This window comes from Cariama cristata, unplaced genomic scaffold, assembly GCF_000690535.1.
Source record: "Cariama cristata isolate BGI_N322 unplaced genomic scaffold, ASM69053v1 scaffold44004, whole genome shotgun sequence".
Classification (NCBI taxonomy): Eukaryota; Metazoa; Chordata; class Aves; order Cariamiformes; family Cariamidae; genus Cariama; species Cariama cristata.
Genome location: NW_009614363.1, coordinates 2,633 through 20,206, shown reverse-complemented (window position 1 = coordinate 20,206; position 17,574 = coordinate 2,633). Strand labels below are relative to the sequence as shown.

Genomic DNA, 17,574 nt, shown 5'->3' with positions numbered 1-17,574 from the left:
GGAAGACCTGATATGCCCCAGAAGTTACAATTCATTTGCAGTGGTAAAACCTTTGAGTGATGGTGTTCCCTATTTCCCACCCACATGCTCCATGCTACAAGTGAGTTGTGCCCCACAACAGCAGCCCCTCCTTGGGAGCCACATTAAGGTCAGGGCTCTCTGCAGTCCCAGCCACAGACTGCAAACACCCTGCAGCCTGCTCTGCAGTGGTCCTTCTGCCCCACGGGGAGCTGCTATGGGGGGGATGACACAGCAGATATGGTCCTAGCTGGCCTCCAGACTAACTTCTTCAAAAAAGCCCTGGCCTTTGAGCTTTGGGCCTGCAGTTTGCTATTTGCAAAGAGCACGGAGAGAATGACCTGAATGTGCAGATGCTTTCTGTAGAGGTGGGCTGGCCAGGCTTTGTTCCAGGCTGTTACAGTCCCTGAGCATCCCAGAGGGAAGGTGCGACTGGAAGGTGGAGTATTCATGTAGGGCTATCCCATGCCCAGGGATTGCCACACAGGAAGAGCTGTGGCAAGCACAGTCCCAGGGCAGTGCTGGGGCAGGAAGGTGGAGTGCCAGCATCTCCATCCTTGCTTCACCCATGCAGCTGGTGACATCCTCCCCCAGCGTGCCTGTGTGGACAAACCCCCCAGTCACACAGGCAGCTCTGCTGATACATGCAGAGATAGCCAGGCTCTTCTGCATGTGGGGTCTGCTGGAGAAGAGCCAACTGTGTGAACCACTGTCTCTAACCAAACAGCCGCATTTTGATTCAAACTATTCCCTTTTGGTTCTTCATTTGTAGTTACCTGTTAACACTCTAATGGTGTATCCCTCAGTGCCATTCACCCTCATTATCGTTTGATTTTCTACTCTATTACAAAGCAACGCCTGCATAAGGTGACTGTGTAAATATGCAACAGTCATACATCAGCCTCCTGCGGCCTCATGGTTCACATCTCAGGCAGGCGGTATAACGGGGGAAAGGGCCAGGCACGGCGGCATCTCAGGGGTTGTGGTCGGTGGGGTCACACTTCAGCATGACTTTGACCCCCTCGCCCCTCTTGGTGGTCTCAAACGCCTCAAGAGCCTTTTCCAGGGGAAAGCGGTGAGTAACCAAGGGCTTAACGTTGATCCGCTTGGATGCAAGTAGAGCAATTGCCACAGGCCACCTGCAAGGGAAATGGAAAGCAGATGACAGCAGTCACCAGTTTGGAGCTCCAAAGACAGAGCACGGAGGACTCTGGTTTCATTACAGCAATTTCCTTAGCCCAGGCAACCAAGGAGAGTTTTGCCCGCAAACAGTCTTCCAGAGGGGGAACCTCAAGCATCAGGCACGGGAGATGGGACAAGCCAATTGCTTTGGGCTGTTGAATACTGAGAAGGCAGGCACTGCTGTACACACACAGTTGGCTGTGTTTCACCCACAAGCAGCTGAGTAACTGAAAATCACAGGAAACAACTGTACTTCTGAAGCACCAAATGAAAAACGAAACTGCCGTGTGCTGGTCTGCTCTTGCCCGGCCTCCTTGCTTGCAGACTGACCACTGAGGAGTTCAAACTCACTAACTCAATGCAGGGAGAAGACAGGAAAAGCCTCAGTCAGCTTCCAACCTCTTCTCTCGCAGAGACTCGCTCAATTTGATTGCCTTGCCGCTCTATTTGAATGGGCCAAATTAGAATGATGGAGATAAAAAGGGATGCAGTAGCTCATCTAATTCCCAAACTGCCTACTTAAAGACATTTCTCATTTTAAGAAGGAGCTTGACTACATCTCATAAATCCTTCATGGAAAACAACCTCTACAGACTAAGTAAAGATCCTGGCCCCACTAGCAAGAAACCACAGCTCTGAACAGAGCAGAAACCAGGCTGCAAATGTGTAATGCTGTGTTCCAAGCCCTGCCCAAAGAGTACAAGATCAAAGACAGGACAGCTGAGCTTCTTCAGGGTGAGGCCAGCTTTCAGTACTCTCAAAGACCTGCCTGTACAAGAGCCATGCAGTTCAGTTCTCTGTGGAGGGCACATACGCCTTCAGACTGGCTCCAGATATATCTTCAGCTCCAGCAAAATGATGAAAACTAAACAAGGCTCTTGCTCATCCCAGCATTCACTGATCTCCAACAAGACTGACAATGTGATTTCTTTCCATGACAAGGAAGGAGAGCTTGTGCTGGGCATGGCTTGGCATAGGATGTGGTGCTTGGGATTTTGCCCAGAATTAAGATTCCTCATATCCTTTGCCTCAAAAAATGGACTGTTACGAAGGTGGATGCCAGGAGGCAGCCAGCTTTTCACAAAGCAGTGTGTAGGGTCAGGGCCAGGCCAAGCTGCTGCTTAGAGATCACCCAGCACAAAGGGCTGAAACAGCTAAAAGCTGTGTGCTCCCCCCTGCCATGCCATGAGCCAGCACATTTGCGGACAAGCCAGTCTCTTCCAAAACATGCCCATCACCTGGCCTTCCCTTTCTACAGGGTATAAGAGCTGAAGGCATAAATGCTAATGACAATTTTTTTCTCCATTTTGTACTGTTTGCTTGCAGCACAGTAAGGGTTTATTGGGTCTCTTCCCTTCTTTGCACCAAATGCTGCATGAAACGGGACAGTGGGACAACCCAGCTGGGCTGCTTTCTTGTGGTCAAGTTTGCAGTGTAGGTCTCATCCAGGAACCAAAGCATAAAATGCAGGACACATCACAGTCAGACTGTCTGCACTGCACTGCTGGCATTTCAGAGGGACATGAAGGTTTAACCAACTGTAAGGAAAACCAGACTTTTCCACGTCCTTTCTCCTTGTGGAAAGCAAGAATTTCTTAAGGACAGACTTGGAGACACATCAGCCCACTCTGCATGAGACTCACGTGTTGCAGTAGCGGAATATCCCCCGGATATCTACCTCCCGCACAGCAGCGTTCACGATGGGTACAGTGACCATCTCAGGCCCCAGCCCCACCAGCACCAAGGTCCCACCAGAACGAGTGGCCTGGAGAACAAACACACAAATATGTTATATTTTGCAAAACACTGCCACCAGAGCCTGCACAGCAGTCTACGAAAAAATAAAGCTGTACTTTGTGGCTGTAATGGAGCACCCAGGGCATGGTAGAGAAGCCAGGGGAGAGGCAGGATGCTTGTCAGGAGCCCATAAGGGTGAAACACACAATAAACAAGTCTTAAAAAGCAGTATTTTGAAAATCTCTGAAGGACTTTGGTATCTAAATCTCATTTTGAAAAATGACTGGCACTTAGGAGTATGAAAAGTACTTTGGATTTCAATGGGAGAGATTTAAAACTAAGAGCCTGATGCTCCATCGGAATTTCTCTGTGCAGCTTGTCCCATTTGTCTCCTTTCATTGTGAAACTCTGCACTACCTTCTCCACATCTTCCCATTAGGCAGTTCAGGCCAGCAAAATATCCCCTCCTTAACTGCTTTCTTCACCTGCTGGAATTAATTTTCTTAATTATTCTCCTTATTTGGACATAACTTCAACTTAAAGGAAGATGCTGTCCTACTTGTACCAGCTCCCTGACACTGCTGAGTAGCCCTGCTTGGGTTTTGGGGACTTACTGTAGTCTCTTTGGTAAGTGGTAAAGCACCTGAGCATCAAATAAGACAATTATCCCTATGCTGCCTGCAAAGACATTAACCTTTTGATTCGCTTAGTTTGTTGTCTAACAAGCACCTTCTTTCCCCAATACCACGCACTGAAATTAAGCCCTATGGGAGCAAAGGAACTGTCCTTCACTGCAGTGTCCCAGAGAAAGGAAAGCCAATGCCATCACTGCTGTACCCTGGGGACAAGTGGTACTCACATAAATGCCAGCCTGGATGCAGGCTTCCACTCCTGTACACTCCACAGTTATCTCGGGCATGCAGCCAAGCAGACTTTCCACCTTGGAGGCCACCTCCTGTGGGGTCTCGTTTTTCACCTGAATGGTGAAATCTGCCCCCACCTCCCTGGCTTTTTGCAGGCGAGAGGCAGACAAATCTGGAGAAAGACAAAACAAGTCAAGAACTGGAGCATTACCTGAAGCAGAAGGGGAGAAAGAACATGAGCCCACAATCTGTTTCCTACCCCCATACGACATCTCAACAGAACCACCTTGTTTGGTGACCAGCTGTCAACTCTCTCAGGAGAGAAGATAGCATTTGTTATGTGGTAAGACAAGGTGGGAAACTGCAGCCCGCTAGTACCTTCTCAAAAATGTACGTAGACCACCCAGACCAAAGGGTTTCCAACCCTTGATGCAAGTAGGCCACCATCAAGGAGCCCTGATGGAAGCACACACGTCTGGGGTCTGAACATGTGTTCACAGGGCAGCACACAACCAGGAGAGGAAAGGGTCTACGTTCCCTCCCTCAAATTCACGCAGCCTTCAGTGAGGCGGCAGGGAGAATATCTGCTCACTTTTCTGGGAAGAGAAGGATGAGTGGTGAGGACAACTTAAAGACACAGGAGATGCCAAAGGTCTTCCAGCTGCAGAAGAGGGTATGCTTCAAAGATGCTGAAGTATAAACTCACAGATGAAATTCATACCATGCAAAGTAATGTCCGAGTGAAGGAACAGCTGCCACTGCTAGACTCGAGGGGTGTTTTCTAAGATGATCAGTTCATCTATCTCCCAATTTCTCTTTGGTACTGCAGGAACACTGAGAGTATTCCAACACAAACTACAAGGCCAAGCTTAACTGCAAAGGGCATGCACATTAATACTGCAAGCAGGAACCACATCAGGAACAGTCGTGGCCAAGCACTGGTGTGTTGCTGTCCTGACACCACAGAGCAGAGAAACCTCAGTGCAGGCAAAGGCAAAAGGTGGCAGGAGGGCAGGACAGATGGGGCAATGCTAAGCAACACTCGCCCTGTTTGAACAGCACAGTTGTGCCTTACCAAAGCTGCTGCTGTCTAAGACTGCACTGCCCAGTATGTCCCTGGCAATGACTTTCATGAAGCAGCTTCACTAATTCACACAGGACCTTAATCCACTAGTGAAAATGGACTGTAAAAAAACGTTATACACACATTCAGTGCGTTAACCTATAGAGAAGCCTACAATGAGGCAAAAAAGCACCATTCACTTTCGCATTTTCCTTCCCTGGCTTTCAAGATTATTTGCTATTGCTCACACCCTCAAGGATACCTCTCAAAGGACACTAGGCAGAGGCAAGGTTGCTCTGACCTTGCTTCCTGATGGCCCAGAAATCACCTGGCTATGGACAGCACAGCACCAAGAAGCCTTTCTGATAGGAGATGTCCGGCACAGAGGATCATTAACGTGGCCGTTTCACTTCTAACAGTACCAGATGAGAGCAGATCACGAGCTCTCTGAGGGCTTCCTCAACGAACCGTCAGCAGATGCTTTCAGCTGAGTGAACTGCAGAATGCATTAGCTGTCAACACTAAGTGTGTCCCTGGTGTTACAGACCTCTCCCATCCTTTTACCCTCCTTGTAACAGCACTAGAGGCTGCTGAGCATCTCTCAAGCAGTTTCTGTCACAGATGAATGAGCAGGCAAGCCCATAAAAAAACAGGGAGTGAATCTGGTAACATGGTGGATCTCAGATAACTCCATTAGCACAGAGTAACAAAGCTGGTGATGATAAATGTCTGTGAGCGCACAGCTGTACTCTAGTAGTCTGTCCAGAGGGATCTGGACAGCGCTGGAAATATCTTTTGAAGATCCATAAAATGGTTTGTACCACAGAATGAGCTGCCCTGGCAGGAAGCCACACTGTTTGTCTCTTCTCTTCCATGTCCTCTGGAAGGACGCCACCCATCCATCTCTGGGCACCACTGGTGACCAGGACATCTCTGGAGATAAGGAAGTGGAGAGCAGAGAAGAAGAATGCCATTTCCCAGGCAGAAACAACCTCTTTGCCTTGCACTGAAGCAGTGGTCTGCAAGGGCCTGTGCATTGGCACTGGAAAAGACACATGGATTAAAGGTGGAAACTGGGCAGTAATAGCCAAGATTTCCTAACCTAAAATTGAGGGGTGAGCAATGTCTCCTGCCAGAGGTCCTAGGCTTGAAGATTCAGAAAATGATGCTTTTGCCAGGGGCACACTCCTCTCCAGGACACACAGCACATACAGTCACCACAAAGAAGAAAATACCAAGGCACAGTCTTCAAAGAAGTCAGAGATGGGGATGGGGGGAAAACATCAAGGGAAAAGAGAAGGAGGATAAGGCCACTGCTCCAACATGTGCCACTCTGACTCAGCCCCAGCGCTGGGAGGAAGCCAGGCCAGAGGATCGACCCTGCCCATCACACAGCGAATGTTATATTACTTACTGCCAGGGCAGGTGATCCTGGGTGTGGGCACACCCACTGAGATGAGCACCCAGAAGACCTGTGGAGGAAGCTTCAAGAAGGGATAACAAAGGGTAATAAAATGCAGATGAAAGAGGAAAAGCCAAGGCTGAAAAGCAAGGTCAGCATCACTGTGGAAGCATTGACATGGGCTCTCATTCCTGTGGCTGCAAGAGGCATTAGTCAGGTCTGCCCCTCTGAAGCTCTGAGCACTGGGCCTCAGGCCACCTGTACGGTCATGCTTGACCCTCTGCTAGCTAGGCTGCACTCAGAGACCTCCCACGCAGCAAGAGCATGGGTGTTTTTGAGGCACTTGAAGTGGTAAGAAACGCTTCTGCCTGGCATGGGTGATTTGGGTGTCTCTCAAGTCTCAGTGTACGGCAAGGAGAACATGGGGCCTCAACAGTGCTCCCAGCAATGGACCAAACTCCCCATGAAGTTTGGCCTCAAAACACCAGCTTGCAGCAGACACGGCTGGATTCAGCCATTTATAGTATCTGCCCAGTGACTAATATATTTTATACTATCTCTTTGGCAGAAATACATCCAGGCAGTGTCCTAGAGCAACAGGCCCTGCCAGCCCGTGCATTTCAAAGCAGCCACAAAAGTCACTCTCAGGCAGCAAAACAAACTCCACACCATTCCTATAGTTGGCCTCCAGTTTGCTAACCTGCTCAAGAAGGAAGTCCTTGCATCAGAGGCATACAGGACGCAGCAACAATACTATCAGACCTGATCAGGGCTGTGATAACATCTTGGTACACCTGGTCTAAGTGAATCACTGCTAAGCACTTGCTGAAGCTGACAGATCTGCAGGTTACCAAATGAGAAGGTTACCGTATTGTCTAGAGCTCCAGACACTTCTGAGTCTTGAGAAGGAACAAGTTGTTCAGATTTTCAATCTTACTGTGGCTGAACCCCACATAACTCTTGGGAAACTGGTCAATTATACAATTAAAGGGTTGCATCTCACCTCAAGTCAGAAATTTGATTTCACTTCCTGGCTGCTGAAGCTAATTAAAGTTTTGGCTGCCAGACTAAGAGTAGCCCATTCTTGTATCTCTGATCCCATGGAAGTTACCAAATTTCATTTAAGCTTCTCGTGATGGTTTATGAGCCAACTTCAGAGGCAAATATTCTTCAAGCTCTCAGACTTTCTATGTTGATCTTCTTTCATAAAGGAGTTGAATTCTGTCCAGTTATTCATCTTTGCTGACCTTGACTTCCAGGGTTTCTAGAGGCACTGACACCCAGGACTTCAGATTTAGCTAGCACAAGGGGAATAGTTTCCCTTAAGTAGGAATTACTAAGTGTACCTTTAGTGACAGAGTAAGGCAAGGTAGCCCAACACTGCCATACAAATACCCAAACTGTCACTCCACTTGCTGGGGAATAAGGCTGCTCTTTTACATGCCTGTAAGGAGAAAAGCAGATGTTCAGAGCAACAGCAATGCAGAAAGACAGGAGAAGGTTGCTCATAAATATCAACCACACCCACTGAGCAGCGGAGTGGAGAAAGCCATAGACCTTAGGGAAGAGTAGATGAGGATCCATGAAACAAACTGATCTTCTGCACCCAACTGCAGTCCATTAAATGCATCAACCTATCCCTGTCTCAAAAGAGAGAACACTAGTCTGCCAGGAATAAAACACTCCAGGGAGAAGAGTAAAGGTTATCAGAAGCACTAATACCTTCTATAAGGCAAGCTGCTGTATCTGGGAGGAAAGGCAAGCTTTGGCATACATAAGACTTTAGAAGGGTAGGGCTGAGCATTAGTCTCCAGCTACAGTGCCAGTCGCTCTCCGTGAGTCCCAGAGAAGGGACCCGACCCCTTGGCAGAGAGGTAACTTTCCAAAATTCATTGACTCCAGGTGTGCCACAGACACTCAGCACAGAAGCCGTAGGATGTCAGTTCTCCTCAGGTCAGGAAAAAGCTCTTCCAGATATTCCTATATTGGTGTGCAGCTTGTCAAAACAAACACAAACCTTTAAAGCCTTAAGCGCTGCACAGACAAAGCTCTTCAGAGACAAACACATCATAAAAACTCTGGGCAATGAATTAAAAGAATTTGGTAGCAAAGTACAAGAGGGCCTTTGTGGGCAGACAGTCACCTCAGGTGTGGGCTCCTAAAGCCGATGCAAAAAACAGTTCCTTGAGAAAGGCAGCAAAATCCCCAGCGGCAATGAGCCAAACTAAACTCATTCCTCAGCTCATGTCATGTACAAATATTTGACTAGGGACAGCACCTGCACGGGTGTCTCTGAGCATCTTAGCCAAACACCTCTTAGGTAGGAGATGTCTACAAGTCAGGATCATTATCTAGATCAAGACATAAAGAAGTTAATTCCATGTAGTAGACCCTACTTGCTGACCTCACAAACCAGATACCAGCCAGAACTTCTTACGGCCATCTGGAGCCCTATGACACATGCTATACAGACCTGTTTGCCACAGGTTCCCAGAAGCAGTCTACAGGCACACGCAACAGCAGCTCCCAGTGTCACAGGGAAGAATACACCTAGGTGGGACAAGGGATGGGGCGGCAGGCTGAACCAGCTGACTCAGCCCCACCAACCCCTGCCAGCTCACCAAGCCCTTCCCCACCCAAGGACTGGGTCACCCAGCAGACCCTGCACCAGCTCAACTGGGCAGCAAGGTTCCTCATACGTGATTCAAGAGGCAGAGCTGCTTTTCCTGCTACAGAAACCATCATCCTCAAACGACAACACTTCACAAAATCTGAGGCCTGGACTGATCATGTCCACCAAGCACACGCCTGCAGGGTGGGGCCAGCAGAGCAAAAAATACCCTGGACTTAGCCACAAGATGATTTAGGGAGGAGAATGCAATAATCTGCCTTAGGTTTTGACATGAGCTACTACTGAAGGATGTTTCTGCAAAAGCAAGAGGGTGGGACCTCAATTTTTTCTGAACCCGAAGATGGAAACACAGTAATTGAGAGGTCAAAAATACACCTGACCTGAAGCATAGGAGGTGGAGTAACAGCCTTCTGTAAGGTCCAGGTCAGGGCTTTGGCCCAAAAACGCTGCAGCAATGTGTGCTTTGTCTAGTCATACCTGTAACTGCTCCTCCCAGCCATCACCATTCAGAAGGATCAAAGAGTAGCAGCGGGAGCTGGAAACACCACTTCCAGGTCCCGTTGAAACCCCTGGTGGAAATTTCAACCAGTGAACATCCTGAAGTTACTCCAGCTCTCCATTCTTCTGGGTAAGCTACACAGAGAAGACCCTGAACCTTGAGGAGAGGTGGAGGGAGCTGGGCTGGGTTAGCACGGCAAAGAGAAGTGGGGAATCGAATGGCTGTCTGCAGCAGCCAGAAGGGCAGCTGTAAAGATGATGAAGTCTTATTTCATTTGTTGCAGACAAGGGGAAATACCCACAAATGACAGTTTGTGAGTGGACCTCCGAAAAAGCTTCTTCATTAGGAGGTGGTACAATCCTGGAGTAGGTACCCGGAAAGGTGGGATCTCCATATTCAGAGGTTTTCCAGCCACAGCTAGACAAAAGCATGGTGCAAGCGGCAGCTGGACTAGAAACCTCCAGGACACAGTTATGCAAGGAAGGCCCATTTCTGAAATGCAGGGACCCTGAAAAGGTCATTTCAGTCACTGTGGATAATCAGTGGAAAATGAACCCCCCTGGCAGAACAACAGAAAGAAGGGCAGCAAAGGAGGACTGGACAGGCACATTGTGGCTACACACAGAAAGGATTGTGCAAACACTGTGTCCAGGCCATCACCTAGCACTACAAAAGGAAGGAAAAAAAACCTGCTCAGAGCAAACCTCCAATAATAGCTCCAAACAGTGTATAAAATATGCTGTGTTGCCTGGTCTGCATGGAAGCAGTTATAATCAAGGTCTATAAGCACTACAGGGAAGACAAAACCTGATCCTCAAGGCTTGATCTATAAGCTAAAGGCAGAATACAAAGTTGAGGTCAGAAGAGCTCAAAACAGAAGAAAAAATGATCAGAGGCACCAGGAGCAAGTGGAGCTTCTGTAAGTCGGAGCTTTGTCATACAGACGCATTGTCTCTTCCCAAAAGACCTGCTGAAAGTCTGAAAAAGATCTCTAGGCTTGATCCAAGGACCACTCATTAATCTCTGGTTTATTCTCCTTGAAGCACTGTAGCTACTCCACCCACACAACTTGTCTGTGCTAGGAAGCAGAAGCTATTACCCTGGTCCGCTAACTTAGCGGGAAAGTACCAGTTGCAACCTGCATCTTCTTACAGATCCCAATTAGTGCAGAGATCAAAGTCTTGCCCTGGGGAATGAGGTGTTTATTAGGATTCCCTCCAGACAGGCACACGCTACTACTCCATTCATGAACAGACTTTCCATTGTGCTTGGGCTGCCTTCCCCAGCAGTTATCTTGAAGGAATAATTTGGAATAGTCAAAGTGTTGTATCATGGGAAATAGGCATACTCTTAAGGGTTAAAAGGACTTACCTGTAATTACTACAGCTGCTGCACCCATCATCTTAGCAACAAGCACATTAACAAGGCCAATTGGTCCTGGGTACAAAGAGGAGAAAGAAAACATATACAACTGCCAGACAGCACCAGCCGCAGGCTCTGAACATGCCCAGAGCTCAGCATCTTCCTAGGCTAAAGCAGGCTCCAACTGTGTTTCCAGGTGGACAGCATTACCATGATCCCAGGCTAGTGAGACCAACTGCTGAGAGAGTAGCTATTGCTACATGAGAGGCTCCGCTCCCTGGAGCTGGCAGGCTCAGCCTGCCCAGACACTGCATTTTGCATTTGGGCTGCTCAAAATGCAGCACTGTAGTGCAGCATGGGCAAGGACAGCCTCAAGGTCCCCCTCAGCATCCCTGTAACTCTGCCATGACTCATTCTTACAGTAGAGCCTAGAGGCACAGCTTGCACCCTGTCCATACCCCTCCACGTCACAGCAGGTAGAGAAGCCAAGGACTGAATATGTTCACTGTACCAGAGCCGGACACAAAGACTTTGCTTCCCAGAGTGACTCCTGCTCTTTTGCAGGCATGGATTCCCACCGAAAGGGGCTCAATAAGGGCTCCTTCTTCAAAAGTGACGTTATCTGGAAGCCTGCAAGAACCAGACACAAGCAACAGTCACCAAAGAGGTTTATGAGGGCGATGAGGAAAGCCATGACACTCGAAGACCAAACGTGGGTCCAAATCACAGTGGTAAAATACACTCTCACCCTTGGTCTGAGAAATGAAGGGCTGGAATGCATTTCAAGAGGTTATATTGCCTCTTTTCCTCCTCTGAAGCAGTAGCAAGTGCACCTAAACCATTTACCAGTGAGGTTTGCCCAAGCACCAAACACACGGACCCACAAACTTCCCCACATCATCTCTAGTACTTGGTGAGTCAACCTGAAAACAACTTTGGCACCCATTCCCTTTGGAATAAACCCCACAGTTGTATATGCACCAACCCAAAGGCTGCCCTATGGCCGGGACCCATCAGTGAGCTCACAGACCCCTCATTTGGATTGACTCATTCAGCTCCATGCTTTTAGAAAACATCTTGCTGCCAGTGGTGATGTCACATAAAGCAAAGGCAGCTAGATCCAGGTCTCCCCATCACACGCTGGATGGCCCCCCCAATGCACCAAGCCTTTCAAGCAGTGGACTGGTCCCAGCACACACTCTCCCAGCACTCAGGGAAAATGTGTACAGTGGATATCAAACACCTTTTGGACAGAAACAGCACCATAATGCAGCTAGCATAAGTGACGGAAAAAAGCAGAGGGAGGTGAAACCCTTCTGAACTGCTGACAGAAATAATCTCAGTCCCACAATGCAGCCCTCCAGAAAGCCACCAGCGTGGGCTCTCACACAGCAGGTGCTGGGAGCTGTGTCTGCGAGGAAGGTCTTTCTGACAACTTCAGCAAGCTCGAGGTCAGATCTCAGCCAGGCCAATATAAAGCCAAAGTAACGGAAATGACAGTTGTGGGAAGACAGCTGTAAGATATCCATATGTCCCTTATCTCCAGGAGGCATCAAAGGGCTGACTCCCAAGAGCTCAGTTGTCTCAGAGTTTGGCATCACATTTGCTACTACTGGGTCTGGGTACTGCCCCATCAATGGGGAGCGCAGCTTTGCAGCTTGATCCCATCTCCATCAAATTACTCAGAGAACCCAATGCAGAGTCTGTCTGCCAGCAGAAGGACAGACAACATCTGCCCAAACATGCGAGAGCCCACTGAGCTCAGCCATCATCTTTTCTTAGCAAATCTGTGCTAGCAGAGCACTTCATGCCAGGCAATCTGCTCTGCATCAGACGGCCATGGCATTGCTGATCTGAAACTGGGAGCACCAGATCCAGACTTTGCATTTCAAAGCTTTAAAAAAACCAAAAACCTAGCCAAAATAGTATTTACTCAAATAGGAGAAAAAAGCAAAACCCTGGAAGAAGAGAGCTACAAACCAGCCACTTCCTCCCAAGCAAAAACTTGTGATGTTGTCAGAAAATGTTATTTTAACAACACACAGGAAATCGGTGACAGCGAGTCTGGACAGTGAGCAGTCCCATCTAGACCAGCATCTCATCCTGACAGCAGCTGCTTGGGATCCGCTTTGAAAGAAGCTTCTTGCACGAGGATTCTCATGAGAAGAGCATTCAAGTGCCTCCTTCTGACTGATGTGATCCTGAATGCTTCCTCTGCAGACACCAAAGATCAATCCCAAGGATGTTCCGGCTCATGGAAATAACAGCTCCATACAGCCTGAGAAAGAATAAGCTCCACAAGTAGACCAGTCTCAGGGGTCTACTACCTTAGACTAGTTTTAACTCCTTATGTAAATGCATTTCTGTGGGTATAATGTTGCAGAGGTTTATTTGGGTTTCTAGCTTATTTGCCAGATTATTTAAGCACAGACTTGCTCTTAAGCAAATGTGTCAGTCCTGCCACAATTAAGAACATACTCAAGTTTGCTGAACTGGATATGAAAACAGATGTGTAATGCTGGCAGCTTAGTGGGGCCACTCAGTGCCACACAAAAAAGCAGCTTAGCAGGGACACTGCTTTCTGTTCCTGTTCCACTCTAAGTAGGATGACTTCGTTTCAAATGACAGAGTGAGGTTTCAGCAGTCAATGTGGTGTTTCCTGAAAAGCAGGACTAAAGCTAGCTCAGCTCAAAGAATCAGACAAAGACCTTCAGGCACCATCCTAAGAAGGCGAGGATATAAAAAAACAGCAGAGAAGAAACCAAGAGCAGAAAGCAAATGGGAAAAGGAAAATAATTAAAGGGTAAACCAGTGGTGACATCCCAGGAAACATGCAAGAAATGTTTGTTTATGTCTGGCATCAGAGGGGATAAACTACACCTGCCTGACAAATCCTTTGCAAAGTGGCTGCCATCCAAGCCTTACACATGTTATTTATGGATCACAAAGCAATAAAACCTGTTTTGTTCAACTAAAGAGTGCTTGCTGAAATACTCAAAAGGGCCAAGAGGCAATTGCTTCAGCTAATACCCTCCAGGGAGTTTAACTTTCTCTGCAGAGGGAGCACCGACTAACTTGTAGCAGTAGCTGGCACTGTGCTTGTAGTAGTGGCACAAGTTCCCATCATCGGGAGGCGTTGCACAGAAGAAGATGGTTGGAGACAGGTTATAGCGGCCAGTTTTACAGAACTCATCCGTTTCTCTTGGCACACCAGGCTCGATGGCCACTCGATCACCTGCCAGGGTGAAAGCAGACTGTGTTACTCGGGAAAAAGGTGGGCACATAGGTATGAGTAGCACCAAACAACCATGAAAGACAGCATGAAACCCTGCCACAAGAGAAGCATGAGGGACATCTGCTAACTGAGCAGGATCACGCCGCATGCACCAGGCAAGTTCCTAACACTTCCTTAATGGCAGCCTCATCACCAAGATCTCCACAGTTACTTGAAAAGAGTCGGTATTTCAGAGGCACAGACATACAGCAGGTGGAAGCTCAGTCACATACAAACCTCTCCTGCTGCCTTGTACTCCAACTTAGCAAATGAAAAGGCAGCCCTCACCCCAGGCAATCACAGAGTGACCAGCATTTTTTCAGAATCTGTAGTAATCAGAAGAGGAAATAATTAGCACAAAGCAGGTGCGCTCTGCTGGTCACCACGCTGCCAGCTGGAAAGTGCTGTTCCTTGGGAAGGAAGCTTACAGTGCAGAAGCACACCCAGGAGTCAGGCAGGACTTATCAGGGAACAGAGACATCTAGATGCTATGATGGAGTAGCCCAAACTGCTGGAAGCACACATGCTGCAGGACAAACAGTAATTATTTAATTGCAATCGTGAGTCAGGTCAGACTAAGAAAACAACTGTGTGACCACAGTACAACTTGCAAGCACACATCGGACACAAAACAGCCCATTTTATTTGGCAGAGGAAGCCAATCAAAGCCAAATCTCTCAGCAAAGCTCTCCACCAACAGGCTTTCAGTCAGACACAGTGACAAGCAGGAGGATGGATTGAAGTAAAGAGCCATCTATCCCACTGCACTGCTTCTGAAATGGCAAACGGAGGACATCTTGGGGTGAGAGGAGCAGGACAAGCACATACTGAATGTTCTCCCAGCCATCCATTATATTCAGCTGTTGGGCCTCCCAAGCTGCATGTGGTTTCTTTGTATCTAGTAACCTTCAACAATTTCTCCTCCACCTTCCATCATGTAAATTTTTTGCATTCACCTCATCCTTTGCCTGGAGGCCTGCAGGTCTGCTACATCTTAGGTGAATGTTGCACTTGGTTCCCCCTGTCCCTTGCTCTTGTACTGGAGGAACCAGAGAACAGGCAACCTTCACGTGCCCTCTCCTTGCCCTCCATGAGCCTTCAGACTTGGCACATGTCCTTGAGCTGTCTCTCCAGCTCCGAGCTGAAGTTCCTTACTTAGTCATTTGTCATAGAGACACTGCTACACATCTCTTCACCTCCTTGACCTCTTCTGAAACCCCTTCACTTCTTTTATATCCCTTTGGAAAGGAGAAGACCAGAACTGCATGCAGAGCTCCAGATGTGTAGTAATGTCCTCTGACTGAGTCTCTGTCCCTTTCCCAACACTGATTTGCATTTTTGACCATTACTGAGCCAACATTCCCATGCACTGTGTAAGAGCTAAAGGTCTCACTCTTTAGCAGTGATGGTCAGCCCATCATTTATACATGAAGCTGGTTTTGTTTCTTCTGTTGTGGACACCATTTTATGTTTATCTGCATTTAATTTCACCTGCATCTTATTGCCCAGGCACCCTTAAGGTCTCTTTGTAACTCTTGCTAGCTTTCCCATGTCTTCTTCATCCTGCCTAAGTCTCTATCACCAGCAAACTCTGCAAAATTCACTGCTCAGCCCATCTTCTAGGACATTCATGAGCACAGCAAACCGCAGAGGTCACACCACGGGGCCTGGTACAGTTGCTCCAGTGACCTCTCTCCACCGCAGGAGGCCATTTACTCCTTCAAGAACACATACAGTGAAGAAACATTAACAGCAGGTTGTTGGCAAGAGCAACGTACATGGTTTCTGAAGCTTTATCTAGCTTCTTCAAAAGGCATCTTGTACCAGTATACGCTCTGGTCTGCATTAAAATAAAGTCAGACCTAAGAAATACCACAAACCACATTGGCCAAGCTGGGTGATTAGCAGCAGCACAGTGACACTCTTTGAGGCAGAAGGTTACACTGTGCAATTCACAGCTCTGAACATCAGATAAATTTACCTAAGCACAACCTGTTATCAACACATTCTCAGGAACTGATTAGCAGGAAGACAAATAAAAAGACAGTTTGGATTCCAGTTACCTGGTTTCAGATGAGTCACCCCTGATCCCAGTTTGATAACAGTCCCAGAAGCTTCATGCCCCAATACCATGGGATCCTTCACGACAAAATCGCCTATTCGACCATGCTGCCAGTAGTGAACATCAGATCCACAGATCCCAACAGAATGCATCCGCAGAAGGACCTCTGCCAGAAAAGGAAGAAATACTCCTTGTAGAAAAACTTACCTTCCCAGGCACTGGGAGAGCAACACGTGTGCTGTCCTTGTGCCCTACTACAAAGGCGAAGCCAGCATTGAAACATCCAAATTTACTAGCAATAAATAAATGCATCAGATCTGTACATGTGTGCATTAGGATGGATGGCATATTCAGGAGACACCTGCTGAAATACAAAACTATACAAGGATTTACAAATCAGGAAAGCTTAAAATATGGTAAGACCCCTGTCAACAAAAGCTAATACAATCTAAGAGGGGAGTGACTATCACTGGAGCAAGAATAAAAAAGCAAGTCCATTTAATTTTTCCTTCTCCCTAAGCTACGATTTCAGCCCTGGAGAGCTAGTGAATCAAATTTCTATCAACACATATGCCTAGCCTATTAATATTTAGTCCTGCAATAAGATCATCTGACATGTCCCAAGAGTTGTTTAATGTGAAATACATGAACTGATGAAACAGGAAGTAAAAAAAGCCAGATATAGGGGTGTATCTGTGACTGCTCCAGCTCTTCTTTTCAAGTGGAAATGCAGCATTATCCGTTTCAACCACACACTCTTTTTTGGATCACTTTATACTTTCTCAGAAATATTGTATCTCTTTATAATATCGAGGAGCAACAAAAAAGAATGAGTAAACAAAGAGATTAGTAAAGAGAGCAGACAGAAATAGTCATCTCTAGACCTACCATTGGGACCTGGTTCCGGGATTGGACGGTTTTCCTATGGACAAAAAGGAAAAAAAAAAAAAGGCATTCAGCTGCTTGTGCATAGCCATGGGAATACCTCGTGGAAAGTCAGTCCAGGTTAGCTCAGGTAAATCCATAAGCAGATCAGGTTTTCAGTTCTGTCTGCTCAATAAGATGTTGCTGTGCAAAGAGAAGGGATATAAATGTGCAGTCCACACTTCCTCCCTAAGCTCACCTCATTTTGCTTGCACAGTGGAGTAATGCGGGCATCTGTTACAAGTGAGCCCACAGCCAGCTTATAAATTCACTCTCCAAATTATTTTGCAGTAATTTCCCCTTCCCTGCCCAGACAAGAGCCACATACTAGACTTTCCTGCCCTGGAACAGCCTCAAGTTTCAGCTGAATTCTTCATCCCACTGACTGACAAAAAAATTCACTTTCTGCAACCAGGAAGATTCTAAAACACCTATTTCTATAAAGCATTAATATTGCAGTGTTTATATTATTATTATAAATAATAGGAAATATTTTTACTACATAGTAGTAACTCAATGTATAAATCAATTGTAAACATTATTGTAAACCACATTT

At 47.2% G+C, this 17,574-nt stretch overlaps 1 protein-coding gene across 1 annotated transcript; it reads right to left on the bottom strand.

The window, feature by feature from the left end:
• Window positions 1–788: 788 nt before the first annotated feature.
• On the bottom strand, window positions 789–17,016 carry SORD (sorbitol dehydrogenase; the record flags this gene model as incomplete). Its single annotated transcript, XM_009699361.1, has 9 exons — window positions 789–857; window positions 956–1,157; window positions 2,844–2,965; window positions 3,797–3,972; window positions 10,768–10,833; window positions 11,270–11,388; window positions 13,834–13,993; window positions 16,096–16,260; window positions 16,983–17,016. Coding segments are annotated over 8 exons (1,008 nt in total), but the record flags the coding sequence as incomplete, so codon positions are not given.
• Between the last annotated feature and the right edge of the window lie 558 nt (window positions 17,017–17,574).